Source organism: Gouania willdenowi, chromosome 20, assembly GCF_900634775.1.
Source record: "Gouania willdenowi chromosome 20, fGouWil2.1, whole genome shotgun sequence".
In the NCBI taxonomy this organism is placed as follows: Eukaryota; Metazoa; Chordata; class Actinopteri; order Blenniiformes; family Gobiesocidae; genus Gouania; species Gouania willdenowi.
Window position 1 is genome coordinate 4,858,672 of NC_041063.1, and position 16,436 is coordinate 4,875,107.

At 42.0% G+C, this 16,436-nt stretch overlaps 1 protein-coding gene across 1 annotated transcript in view; it reads left to right on the forward strand.

Annotated features, from left to right (window-relative positions):
* The window catches only part of adarb2 (adenosine deaminase RNA specific B2 (inactive)), a 314,585-nt gene that overhangs the window by 188,821 nt on the left and 109,328 nt on the right, over positions 1 to 16,436 (forward strand). Inside the window, 2 exon segments of the mRNA XM_028434799.1 lie at positions 10,301 to 10,387; positions 13,665 to 14,605. Coding sequence (XP_028290600.1) covers positions 10,301 to 10,387; positions 13,665 to 14,605 — 1,028 coding nt within the window.

The following is a 16,436-nucleotide window of genomic DNA, read 5'->3' on the forward strand; positions in this document are numbered from 1 at the left end:
TATGGTGTGAAAACAATATAAAAGAAGAATTCTAAGTTAAGGCATTGATGTGCATGTACATGTGGACGTGGCTCCCCATGGGGGGGTCCCGGGGGCCACTGCTGCTGCTGTCCAGGTGTGCGTGTTGTTTACTGTATGAAGCCTTATTAGAGCCATCGCTGGGTCTGGTGCTCTCAGTGCTGAGCTGAACACTATCGACTCACGGGTCTGGATCCTTAATTAAAGCTCTTCTGCTTTCCCAATGCTGGCTCAATAAAACACCATAGTGTGTGTGTGTGTGTGTGTGTGTGTGTGTGTGTGTGTGCGTGTGTGCACTGTAGCTGTTCCCACTCAACGTTCTTGAAGCCATAATACAGCGCTTAGGGGCGTTTCCATCTTGCAAGTTTGACGTAATTTCGAACCAGAGTCTGCGTAGTAGAATCCAGTGGGAGGAGCCCTGGAAACATGCCCCGCCCATTTAGCGTACTACCCTAATGACTTAGGCAGCCCCGCTATGCCACAAACATAAGTATCATTCCCACTGAAAATTCTACCAATATCTTGTTCAGATCATAGAGGTCAGTACAAAACCACCATTTATTTAGACTCTAATATTTAGTTAATTGGCGTCTCGGCTTTCCTTCACGACGTAACTGCTATTAACAAAGAGAATAGCAGTTAGTACGCAATAGCAGACCCGCGGCTGTCAATCATCGTCATATATGATGTAAATCCAGTTTTTCATCCTCAAATCACTTATTTAAAACAAACACAGAAAAATGAGCACTGGAACACAATGTAGGATGATAATAACTAATGATCACAGCAGAATTTAGGTTTGGAAAAAAAATTTGTGGCGAGTATTTTAAGTTTACAGTTTGACCCAAATCCCATCTGTTATCATTGAGGAGGCGGGGTGTATGACCTATACTGCAGCCAGTCAGCAGGGGGAGCTCTAAAAATAAAAGCTTCACTCCACCAGGGAGCTTGTCCCATTCTTTCATTTTACAGTTTATGGTGTGGCCGTGTGAAGGGTCACAATGACCCTTATATTATCCTCACATTGTACCCCTGGGGTCAACAACATTAATGACCACCAGAGTTTGAACCCTGTTGGTTGTGGTGATGGTATGACCTTTGACCTTTGCTGCAGTTTTAAAGTTAGAGTTTCTTGAAAATTTTTCATTGAAATCTTAACCCATTTGGGGTGCACATTCTGGACTCTCACAGAATGAACCATATAATTGAAATATTAACTCAAAAGTATCAACTCTGCACCTGCAGGTGTGAGCAGGGGTGCAGCACCAAGTTTTGGGCCCTGGGTACAAACCATCTTTTTGGGCCCCTACTGTAAGTTATGTACAGTTATTCCCCCACAAACTATACCAGTATTCTTGCTTTATAATGTAAGTTTTCATTATTCTCCACAATAACCTAAAGAGTATATTTTCAAATTAGGATTTGACATAAAATGAATGTTCCAGCATTTACATGCACAATAATGCACGTAGCTAAATTCAATCAAAGTAAAATATACTGTATTGTGAGTGTTTTAAAGCTCACCTGAAGCAGTTGATATCCCTCATTTCACCTTTTCTCCCTCTTCTTTCTTTCCTTGCGTTTTTTGGCTGTTTTTTTCTTTCTTGAGTAAAGACATGGTTTCCTGCTGCTGTCTATCTCCATGTCACATCCACAGCGGCAGGTCGTACCATTTGCGCTGTTTTAAAGTGGGTGGTAGCTAGGGCCCTGATGCAGCATGAATAATTGTTTTTAGTGGAAAACTTTGCTTAAAGCTGCTATCTGGAGTTTCTGAGAGAACGTCTCGATCACATCACTACACTCCTACACCACTACACACCTACACCACTACACACCTACACCACTACACACCTACACCACTACACACCTACATCACTACACACCTACACCACTACACACCTACATCACTACACACCTACACCACTACACTCCTACACCACTACACACCTACATCACTACACACCTACACCACTACACTCCTACATCACTACACACCTACATCACTACACACCTACACCACTACACTCCTACATCACTACACACCTACACCACTACACTCCTACATCACTACACACCTACACCACTACACACCTACACCACTACACACCTACACCACTACACTCCTACATCACTACACACCTACATCACTACACACCTACACCACTACACTCCTACATCACTACACACCTACACCACTACACTCCTACATCACTACACACCTACACCACTACACACCTACACCACTACACACCTACACCACTACACATCTACACCACTACACTCCTACATCACTACACACCTACACCACTACACACCTACACCACTACACTCCTACACCACTACACTCCTACACCACTACACACCTACACCACTACACTCCTACACCACTACACACCTACACCACTACACACCTACACCACTACACTCCTACATCACTACACACCTACACCACTACACTCCTACACCACTACACACCTACATCACTACACTCCTACACCACTACACACCTACACCACTACACACCTACACCACTACACTCCTACATCACTACACACCTACACCACTACACTCCTACATCACTACACACCTACACCACTACACTCCTACATCACTACACTCCTACACCACTACACACCTACATCACTACACTCCTACACCACTACACACCTACATCACTACACTCCTACACCACTACACTCCTACACCACTACACACCTACACCACTACACACCTGCACCACTACACTCCCACACCACTACACTCCTACACCACTACACACCTACACCACTACACACCTGCACCACTACACTCCCACACCACTACACTCCTACACCACTACACTCCTACACCACTACACACCTACACCACTACACACCTACACCACTACACACCTACACCACTACACACCTACACCACTACACTCCTACATCACTACACACCTACACCACTACACTCCTACATCACTACACACCTACACCACTACACTCCTACATCACTACACTCCTACACCACTACACACCTACATCACTACACTCCTACACCACTACACACCTACATCACTACACTCCTACACCACTACACACCTACACCACTACACACCCGCACCACTACACTCCCACACCACTACACTCCTACACCACTACACACCTGCACCACTACACACCTGCACCACTACACTCCCACACCACTACACTCCTACACCACTACACTCCTACACCACTACACACCTACACCACTACACACCTACATCATTACACTCATACACCACTACACACCTACATCACTACACACCTACATCACTACACACCTACACCACTACACACCTACATCACTACTCACCTACACCACTACACCACTACACACCTACACCACTACACACCTACACCACTACACTCCTACATCACGACACACCTACATCACTACACACCTACATCACTACACACCTACACCACTACACACCTACACCACTACACACCTACATCACTACACACCTACATCACTACACACCTACACCACTACACACCTACACCACTACACACCTACACCACTACACACCTACACCACTACACACCTACATCACTACACACCTACATCACTACACTCCTACATCACTACACACCTACATCACTACACTTCTACACCACTACACACCTACATCACTACACTTCTACACCACTACACTTCTACACCACTACACACCTACACCACTACACACCTACACACCTACACCACTACATCACTACACTCCTACATCACTACACACCTACATCACTACACTTCTACACCACTACACACCTACATCACTACACTCCTACATCACTACACACCTACATCACTACACTCCTACACCACTACACACCTACATCACTACACTTCTACACCACTACACACCTACAGCACTACACACCTACATCACTACACTCCTACACCACTACACACCTACACCACTACACACCTACACCACTACCTACCTACACCACTACACACCTACACCACTACACCACTACACACCTACACCACTACACACCTACACCACTACACCACTACACACCTACACCACTACACACCTACACCACTACACACCTACACCACTACACTCCTACACCACTACACACCAACACCACTACACACCTACATCACTACACACCTACAGCACTACACACCTACACCACTACACACCTACATCACTACACCCCTACACCACTACACACCTACATCACTAGACACCTACACCACTACACACCTACACCACTCCATCACTACACACCTACACCACTACACCCCTACACACCAACACCACTACACACCTACACCCCTACATCACTACACACCTACATCACTACACCCCTGCACACCTACACCCTTACACACCTACACCACTACATCACTACACCCCTACACACCTACACCACTACACCCCTACATCACTACACACCTACATCACTACACACCTACACCACTACAACCCTGCACACCTACACACCTACACCCGTACACACCTACATCACTACACACCTACACCACTACACACCTACATCACTACACACCTACACACCTACACCCCTACACCACTACACACCTACACCCCTACATCACTACACACCTACACACCTACACCCTTACACACCTACACCACTACACACCTACACCACTACACACCTACATCACTACACACCTACACCCCTACACACCTACACCACTACACACCTACACCCCTACACCCCTACACACCTACACCCTTACACACACACCCCTACACACCTACACCACTACACACCTACACCACTACACACCTACACCACTACACACCTACACCACTGCACACCTACACCACTGCACACCTACACCACTACACACCTACACCACTACACACCTACATCATTACACTCCTACACCACTACACACCTACATCACTACACACCTACACCACTACACACCTACACCACTACGGACCTACACCACTACACACCTACACCACTACACACCTACATCACTACTCACCTACACCACTACACACCTACACCACTACACTCCTACATCACGACACACCTACATCACTACACACCTACATCACTACACACCTACACCACTACACACCTACACCACTACACACCTACACCACTACACACCTACACCACTACACACCTACATCACTACACACCTACACCACTACACACCTACACCACTACACACCTTCACCACTACACACCTACACCACTGCACACCTACACCACTACACACCTACACCACTACACACCTACACCACTACACACCTACATCACTACACTCCTACATCACGACCCTCCTACATCACGACACACCTACATCACTACACACCTACATCACTACACACCTACATCACTACACACCTACACCACTACACACCTACACCACTACACACCTACACCACTACACCCCTACACCACTACACACCTACACCACTACACACCTACACCACTACACACCTACACACCTACACCACTACACACCTACATCACTACACACCTACACCACTACACACCTACACCACTACACACCTACATCACGACACACCTACACCACTACACACCTACACCACTACACACCTACATCACTACACTCCTACATCACGACACACCTACACCACTACACACCTACATCACTACACACCTACACCCCTACACCACTACACACCTACATCACTACACCCCTACACCACTACACACCTACATCACTAGACACCTACACCACTACACACCTACACCACTCCATCACTACACACCTACACTACTACACCCCTACACACCAACACCACTACACACCTACACCCTTACATCACTACACACCTACATCACTACACCCCTGCACACCTACACCACTACATCACTACACCCCTACACACCTACACCACTACACCCCTACATCACTACACACCTACATCACTACACACCTACACCACTACAACCCTGCACACCTACACACCTACACCCGTACACACCTACATCACTACACACCTACATCACTACACACCTACACACCTACACCCCTACACCACTACACACCTACACCCCTACATCACTACACACCTACACACCTACACCCTTACACACCTACACCACTACACACCTACATCACTACACACCTACACCCCTACACACCTACACCACTACACCCCTACACACCTACACCCTTACACACCTACACCCCTACACACCTACACCCCTACATCACTACACACCTACACTCCTACACCACTACACACCTACATCACTACACACCTCCACCACTACACACCTACATCACTACACACCTGCACAACTACACCACTACACCCCTACACACTTACACCACTACACACCTACACCACTACACCCCTCTACCACTACACCCCTGCATCACTACACACCTACATCACTTCACACCTACACCACTACATCCCTGCACCCCCTACATCACTACACATCTACACCACTACACACCTACATCCATACACCACTACACACCTACATCAGTACATCACTACACCCTTACACACCTACACCCCTACACACCTACACCACTACACACCTACATCACTACACCCCTACACACCTACACCTCTATACACCTACACCCCTATACACCTACACCCCTACACCCCTACAGTGGCTGGATGAGACACTCTGACACACATGGTTAAACTCTAAACACCCTGGCTAGAACTAGAGCTGGAGCTGGCGCTGGAGCTGAGGCTGGGGCTGGAGCTGAGGCTGAGCTAGTCAGTCCTCGCGGGGGCTAACATCACAATGCACGCCATTTGCATTCTGACCTAATTACAGGCTGAAGCTCCACACAAGCAGCAATCTGGCCCTAAACGAGTCCCCTGACCCACAGGGTCATTACACACACCTCTTTCAAATCAGTCCATATTGTTTTTAAAGCCGCTGAAGACTCGTTTACAGGAGGGAAACACGGCCGTAGATGTGTTTACACAGGCCGCTAAATTACTGCTCTTTAGCGCTCTGTTTACTCAAATTGGAAATCTTGGCACATTTAGAATAATAAACAGAAGCTCGTATAAAGACACATAATTACATCAAGCATGGAGTTAGAGAGAGCCACGAATAACACAGATGAGTCCGAGCATCCACGCTGTGGCTAGAAATGCTTAGAACGGATGGTTTTATATCTTTTTAAAGGAAAAGAAGAACAAATTTAATAGGGGTGTTTATTACCTGGCATATGGCGATACGATTCATGTTCCGATACATAGGTCACAATATGATACGATGCATCCCGATATTAAAGTATAAGGTGATTATTGCAAAAATTTTTAAATATATGTTTTAAGAAACAACTAATCTGTATATTTGTACACCTTCATGAGAACAATATGGATGAAATATATTTTATTGGCATATTTTACACTCAAAACATTGGCTTTAACATGCCATGTGCCAACATTTTAAAATAGAAAAATAACATACAATCTGTCTGTGGCTTATTAACCAACTTTAACTTTAGTGCAAGTTAACTGAGGTATATGACTAGAACAATAAATAAATGCAGAAAGTTGGTTCTTTCTTTTTAGATATTATTGAAAAAAACACAAGCTGGTCAACATGCCCAGGTTTCAGCGCTTTTGTTTGTTGCAATGTCTCCTGCAGTGGAAAACACTTTCCTGCTTAAATAAAGGTACAAAGTTTTTTTTTGTTTTTTTAATTAAAATAAAATCCATATAGATGCATTTTGACTCGATCCGAGAATTGCATCAATTTTTTTCCACACGCCTATTATTTTTTATTATTGCACCACATGTAAACTGTGTTTTCTAAGTCACTCACAATAATATCCAAGCACTGAGTTAAGGATATTGATTGGTATAACAAAAATTAAGGCTATCCCCTCATAGACTGATGGAAGGTTTGATAAAAATCTATTGCATTTACCTAAACTTGCATTATATGTGAAAATATTCTAAAAGGACACAACCTGAGGCAGATCTATAATAAATGAAACTCCATAGAGTGCGCTCACTCATACACTGATCCACTTGCTATACCTACCTATCGTTTTACACCATGTTTCTTCAACATCTCTGCTCGAGATGTTGAAGAGACATGGTGTAAAATGATAGGTGTCTGAAAATTGAGAAGATGTCTGAAATAAGATTTCTAGGGGTCATCTTAGATGAAAAGTTGAAATGGAAAGCTCATATACTGCATGTAAAGAGTAAGGAATCTAAAAGCGTGTTTATTTTGAAAAAGGTTAAATACAGTTTACCGTATAATACAATGAGAATGTTATATTGCTGAATTATTTTACCTTATTTAAATTATTGTGTAGAAATATGGGGTAATTAATACATATCACAGCAACATAATGCCTTTATTTCTTTTACAAAAAAAGAGCCATTTGTATATTTTTTTAATTTATTTTGATTGGATGTGTTCATTGTAAAAAATGCTTAAATTAATAAAGTATGTTGGAGTTCAGGTGATGGTGGAGGGAACAGTGATTATCTAATATTATCTTTGATATAAAAAGGGGCAGATAAATATAAGAATATTATTCTTCTATCTGCTCCTTTCTGATCATTGAAATGTATAAAACACTGAAAATGTGAACCATATTGTACAACTATGCATTTTCATGAAAGAAATAAAGAAAATGAATGAAAGATCGTCAACTTTTATTACAGCGAGGAGAATCACGATGTGATTGTATCTGATCCGAGGGTCAGCATTTAGATTAATGAGCATTATTACTTGAAAGAGCAAACAGTTTGTGTGTTTTTTGACTATTATTATTGTACTTTATTTTGTGTCTTGTCATTAAGGTAATTTTTGTGTCTTCGTTGCCTTTTTTTGTATTTATTTGTCATTTTGTTTGTTTTTTTGTTTTGTTTTTTGGAGTAATATTTAAGAATTTCTGTTGTCTTTTTATGTATTTTGTGCATTTATGTTGTCAAATTAGCATTTTTAAGACATTTTGTATATTTATGTTGTTTGGGATTTATGGATCCATTTTTGTGTGTTATTTTGTCCTTTAGTGTATTTTCCCTGTTATTTTGCACTTTATTTGGGTCATTTTTGTTTTGTTCTGTTGTCTCTTTGTGTATGTTTATGTCATTTTATGTTTTTTTAAGGGAGTTTGTTAATTTTTTTCCATCTTTTTATACATTTTGTGTGTTTTAATTGTCATATTATGGGTGTTTGGTAGGGATGCACCGAATATTCGGCCACCGAATATATTCGGCCGAATATTGCAAAAAATGCAACATTAGGCCTTCGGTTTTGTGAGTTAAAAGCAAGGCAAAATAGTAGCGTGTGATGCAATGACGCAATCAAACAACGTGCAGTGATTTAGGGTCGGAAAAGTGTGTACGCGTTGCTGCAGCAGCAACAGCAGCTCCTCCTTTTCACACACAAATACAACCAGACTCTCTCCTTACCGCTTTCCGTCCGTCACCGCGTGAACTGTCCATTTCCACAACCGAGTCCGTTGTTAGCGCTGTGAGCCACAAATCCGTAAACATCTCCATCGTTTCCTCCTTACACTACACCGGGTCTTGCTACATAGACTGGTGTAGCATTAGCACGTAGTGCTAACAGCGGGTGTGTGTAAACAATAGTTCCGTGGCTCCAAGCAGGGACTGACAACATGATCGGCAGCAGAAAAAGTAGTGCAGTTTGGGCGTCCAGTAGTACAGTTTGTATTTACATATATGGTAATAAAGTAAAATATATATTCTATATTAAACCACAGTGTTGTTTTAGCTGTTAGATAGTTGGAGAGGGAGGAGCTCGCATTCTAGGAGGCTTGTTAGGTGACGTCACTGTCCTGTTTAAAGCTGACTTTTTACATAATGTGTAATAATAAGGGAGGGAGGAAACAGAACTTTTTACACTTTGATCCTCTGAATGAGGCTAAAGGATGTACATCACTGTAGCAAAACCATTATACAGTGATTTTTTTTTTTGTCATACCTCCCCTTTAATGCACTTTAGCTTTTTTTCTTGGAATGCATGTTTTGTTTTATTTTAAGGGCTAATATAATATAATATATAATATATTTGTTGTGCTTTTTATGAAAAGCAAAGGCTACTGGAATATTTAAAAAATGTCATACTATTCAATAAACATTTGCGTGCGTGCGTGTTTGTGTGTGTGTGCTTGCCGCCTCCTACACACATGTGCTCCGTCCCTGTCCCCGTGTTGTAGTGCGAACAATGATCTGCGGCTTTTTTGATCAATAAAACGAGCGAAGCATTTCCGCTGCTGCCCTCTCGTTGACTCTGAGTGTCTCTTGTCTGTTTTCCAGAGAAAGTGGGTATGTTGTCGACATTGATCGCTCCCTTCAAGTACATAAGCCCTTGGACCAGCAGCACTGAAGATGAGGACAGTTTAAGTAAGCCTTCTCTCCTGCATGGAACATTAACTCTGTATGTGTGTTTGTGTGTGCGACACGACCAGTAGGAACATGATTTTTTAATGTAGCTTTTTGTTAAAATAAGTACCTATTATCATACTGTAATGTTGATTCCAAAAATTTGCATTGACTTATACGACTACAGGTCAAAATACATGTTCTCACTCATTCACGCTCTTAAGGGATTAAATGCTCCTCAAATAAAGTTGCATATTACATGTATATATGTGTCATATATAAAGCTTAGACTCTTCCGTTTATAACCATAGAAACCTTTCTAAGACACAACCATCACAACAAACATTCTCAAATTATTTTGTCAAACTTGAAAAAAAAAAAATGGTGACAAACAAACCAGCACTTCTTATATTTAAAGCAATGCCATGTCTTACTGAATCCATATATTCTATCTAAAGTGGTCTCAAAATCTTCTTTAGACATTGAAAAATCTAATGAATCCCAGCATTTAATCTAAAACACAGTAAAACTGTTGTATAAAAGTAAAATGTAACTATTTACAAAGTGTCTCTACCCTGATTTCTAATTACTTTTTTAGGTCTGTGAGCCTGAACCGTGTTTTTTGATTAATCATGTAAAATAATGATAAAATCAGGCCAGTCGCCGCTTTCTGCCTCCTTTTTGCTGCAGTACCAATGCATGAGCTGCTGGGGGCAGTGTCGCTTCACTATTTACATTGTGAAGAAGAATTGTGCAACAAAAGAACGCCAAAAAATAACTTGTATTTTTAAAAGAACAACAAATGAATTCATATATATTTTGTACAGTCACTGTGTTATGGCACTTAAAATTAGGCTTTACACTGGTCTGATCGGCTTTTTTGGATTGGCCGATATTTAGCATTTTATGCAATTAATGTGATCAGCTGTAATGTTCATGTTTGTTTTGTTTTTTTGTTTATTATACATGTTAAACAGGAGAGTCCTATAGCGGAGCGATGCATCCCATTTACTTTTGCTTTCATACTGGACAGGGCGGTGGTTGACACAGAAGTGCGCGTGCGTGTGCGCCCCACCTCCGCTGTGCACATGTGAATACGAACTATAAGCAAGAGCAAGTGCTAATGCTAATGCTAATGCTGATGGAGACGTCACGTAGTTCCAGTGTGGTCTGCCTCCACAGCTTTATCTCCATCTCTTGTAGTTGCTTCACAGCAGTCTTTGAGTATGACATGGGACTCTGGTTTAATTCAACAGCCTCAACGTTTATTTTGCCATTCACTAAAAACGGCATACAGCTTATAACAGATCTGCTCCGGTCACAGAGACTCCCTCATTCCACACATGATCGAGCGACCAGGGCATTCATTCACAGTTATAGGGCCACACACACACACTCTAACAACAAATGTTATGTTCAAGTCCTGCATGGATCAATTCTTCTACTCTTCCACTCCCTCACAGTCAAAAGGCTGCGTTTAGGTCCAGAAACATGGTACCGTTTGATTTTACGTGAATCCGTATCTGGTAGTACCAAAGGAGTTTGGTCCGTACCTAAAAAACCAAACTGAATTCATATGATCGGATCGGTGATCCTTTTTTTTAAACTAACTGATCGGTCATCGGCCCAAAAATCCTGATCGTGCCTACTTAAGCCTACTTAAAATATTTGTATATTAAGTCCTAAATTATTTACAATTTTTATTAATGATCTTTGTGATGTATCAAACCTCTTTAATTGTTTTATGTTGGCAGTTTTAATGAACATTTGGTAAAAATAGAAAAACAAATTACAGTGCTTAAAAGCTGGTTTGATATGCAAAAACTACATTTATGATTTTTGGAACCAAAAATGAGGTATTTAAATAAATAAAACTTGAATTAAAAGGAGATAAAATTGAGCTTGTCTTTGATAATAAGTTATTGGTTTTCATAATTGACTCTAAATTATCTTGGAGGTAACATAAATTATATAAAGACAAAAATCTCAAAAATACTTGGTGTGTTATGCAAAATAAAAGATTTAATTAATTATTATTCCTTGTTTAGAATTCATTGTATATAACATACTGTGTAGAACTCTGGGAACCACTTTTAAGACCATACTAAATTATATTGTTTTATTGCAAAAAAAAAAGGCCATACGATTGATAAACAAAGTAGGTTACTATGACCACACACATCCATTATTTGTTAAATCTAAAATTACGATATTTAAAGATATTGTTTATTATAAAATAACAGATAATGTCCAAAGCAAAAATAAATACTTTTCCAGAAGGCGTTCAAAAATACTTCTCACTACAGACCAGTAAATACAGCCTAAGAAATTAATTTATGTTTATTTTACCAAAAGCAAGATTAAAGGTTTTGCTAAATGTTGTATATAAAAGAAAGTGTGTGTATATTTTTTTTGCATTATTTGAAGACAGGCAACTCAAATGTACTTGCTGAATGCATTTATTTTATGTGTATTATTGGAAAAGTTAACTTGAATGTTGGGCACATAAGCATTTTGGCTTCTGCCTGTTTCACTCTTGTTATATATTTGAATATTTTTTGTGAGACTAAAACACACAAACAAACATTACATTACATATAATGTATTACATACATTATATTATATTATTATATTATATTATATAATGTATTACATACATTATATTATGTATAATCTCTAAAAGTAGTAAAACTCTGCATATGACTACCATACTATGTCCAGGTACAAACCGCCTGAAGCTTCTGATTTTGCCAATGGTTTTTCTGTTAATTTGCAATCAGAAATGCAATAAGCAGCCAGTTCCATGTAAGCATGTTTGTAGAGCTTGTCATAGCTGTTGGGAATTTGCTTTCACGGAGGTTAGGAGTGTGAAATAAAGTGGCCCACATTCATTTCTCATCCTTTCTTGGAATGTGTGGCTCACTAAGCCATCCCCTCTCCCCCTTACAAATAGGATTGCTGCTTTACATTGGCCACAGGGACCAATGTTTCCCAATCCTGAAAGCACAGAACAGATTTTTAGACAAACAGCATGGTTTTAGAGATTAAATCTCAATTTTAGAGGATTTGTTCTTGTAATATAATAGAGCCAGCCCCGTGGTGTGAAGTGGCCTCACCCCAGTGAGATTACTGTAAATGTGTTCATTATCATTTTATTGTGAATCAAGTGGCTCAATCTGCCTCGAGAGATTTCCCTGATTCCTTTTGTTCAGGCGTGACATACATTAGCCTTGCATCGTAATGATTGCTTTTGGTTTGAAGTGTTTCTCATCACTCTTTATTTGTGTTTTTAACGCAGGCACCAGCAGCGCAGAGGTGAAGGAAAACCGTAACATCGGGAACTTAGAGGATCGCTCCATTGGATCCGGAGAGTGCCAAACACTTTTCTGCTCCGAGTCCCCAAAAAGTGGGAGCTCTGGTCTGAAAAGGAAGCGTCCCCTCGAGGAAGACAACAACGGCCACCTGTGTCAGCTTCGTCTGATCTACAAGAAACTGTCATGGTCGGAATCCCCAAAGAATGCCCTAGTGCAGCTGAACGAGCTCCGGCCAGGCCTACAGTACCGTATGGTGTCCCAGACTGGGCCTGTGCATGCGCCTGTTTTCTCCATCGCGGTGGAAGTAAATGGGTTGACCTTTGAGGGCACAGGACCAACGAAGAAGAAAGCTAAGATGAGAGCCGCAGAACTGGCCCTCAAATCCTTCATCCAGTTCCCTAACGCTCCTCAGGCCCACCTCGCCATGGGAAACATCTCCAACCCTTCTGCTGACTTTACCTCAGACCAGGCGGACTTTCCTGACACTCTTTTTAAGCAGTTTGAGTCGTCACCCTGCTCCGACGACTTCTCCGAGACTGAGAGTGAGCTGCTGTCGAGCGAGCTGCTGAGACACGGACGCTTACTTCGCCACACACTGGACCTGATGGTCCAAGCCCAGCAGAGGCTGGGGGGCATCGCTCCAGAGCACGAACCCAGGAAGAGCCCCATTGCTTTGCTGAATGAACTCCGGCCTGGCCTGCGCTACGCCTGCCTGTCCGAGCGCGCAGAGGGACGGCGGCTGCGCAGCTTCGTCATGGCGGTGCGTGTGGATGGCCGGATATTCGAGGGCTCCGGTCGAAGCAAGAAGCTGGCCAAGATGCACGCGGCGCAGTGCGCCCTCCAGACCCTCTTTAACATCAGGACGGCCCCTGAAGGGAGAACAGGCCTCAAAGCCAGCAGGAAGAGTTGTCCTAATTTACCCCAGGTGAGTGAAACCTTGTCCAAAGCTGCTGTTCAAGTGCTGAGAGTTTTTGGCAGCCTCTCGTCCTCCTACGGGGGCCTGTAATGACCAAACCAGCAGGTGTGCAGAGAACATCCAAGCACATTCTAACAAGTAATTAAGAAGGAAAGAAAATAGCAGCTAAAGAAGAGGAATGGATGAGAGATTAGGAGCAGCACTGATAAAGAAATTGAATCATGCTGGGTTTTATTTAAAGGTCCAGTATCATGCTATTTTTCACTCATCTCCATTTGTTCTAAGAATCCCAACAACGTAGTATTTGAGGTTTATTTTCCCAAACTCGCATGTTTTCCAGAGTTTTAGTCCTCTGAAAAGTCAATTTCATGACTTTTCTAAAAACAGGCTGTTTTTGGGCCTTCATGCATATGCATGAGTGGGCGTGTCTATAGACGCTGACTCTACGCCCCAGCTTTATTACCAAAGCAATTTTCTTTTGCTATCCACACACTCTTGTTATTGTTTTCAGACAAAAAACTGCACATTACAGTAAAACACATGGCTATTTAAGCGGCTATTGTCAGTCAGACAAACTCTTTTTCAGGGCGTGTGAGATGAGATATCCTTTATTCGTCCCACAAGTGGAAATTGGCATTTCAGTGTGTGTGTTGCAGCAGCGGGGTTAGTCTTCTGTTTCAAACACTCGCCGGGGTGTTTAGCTGCTAAGTCACTTTCTTCTCCTACTCTTCTAACAACATGAATAGTCCATATAAGGTGATAATCATCTGTTCTGTCCAACCACTGCGTCGCATTGGGTCCCAAACGCGTCAGATAATGTCAAAGGCGATATGAAGCGATATAACAGGTACTAAAAGTGGAACTGCTCCCTGAGCGCTACAGCATGGCTGCCCACTGCTCCTCAGGGAGGGGTTTAAATGCAGAGAACACATTTTGTGTCTGTAGCTTTACATATATGACAATAAAGTGTTATATATATTCTATATTAAACCGCAATGTTTGTTTGCCTGTGAGGTAGTTTAGGAGGAAGGAGCTCACATTCTTATAGGGTAGGAGGAGCCAGGATTGTCAGGAGGAGGAGTTTCTGCCATGTGATGTCATAATGTAAGAAAAATCCAACTGTCCCTTTTGGAGCTGACTTTTTACAAAATGTAGAATAACAAGGGAGGGAGGAAACAGGACTTTTTCAACTTTGTCCTTCTGAATGAGGCTAAAGGGATGAATATCACTGTAGCAAAACCATGACAAAGGGATTTTTTAATATATAATACTGCCCCTTTAAAGCAGAACACATTTCAGAGTTTGTCACGTCTGATCTGGGTCTTTAAACCCTCTATCCTGGTGTTACTTGTTTGTTCATAGAAGTTTGTCTTTTGAAATAAATATTGTCCTTGTGCAGCGGACACATGATAATAATCTACATTACAGCCTGAATCAGGATGTTTGCTTTAACCGTCCGTATGTTTGCAGAGAATTGCGAGTGTTGTGTCCCCGTGTGTGACACCGCAGTGTCTGCAAACATTAACTCAATTTGTGGCCCAAAGGAAATAGAAAATCAAGGAGCAAATCGACAAACAAGCCACTGAGACCAATCCCCAGCTCATTTACCCAAATATGTAAATAGCAATCAGTGCACGGGAACTAGTTTGTGTGAAACTCGAGGAAATTGGAGAGCCTAAAAGACGCAGCGACTGGATTGGTTGGCATTTGACAGGCAATTAAAACGTCATTGCAGCTGCACAATTTTATCTGAAGGAAATCTGCAGTTAATAGTCCCGCTGATTTAACTGTTTGCTGGAGTTTGTGTTAAAAAGGGCTTCTTCTTTTAGGCTTGGTCCAA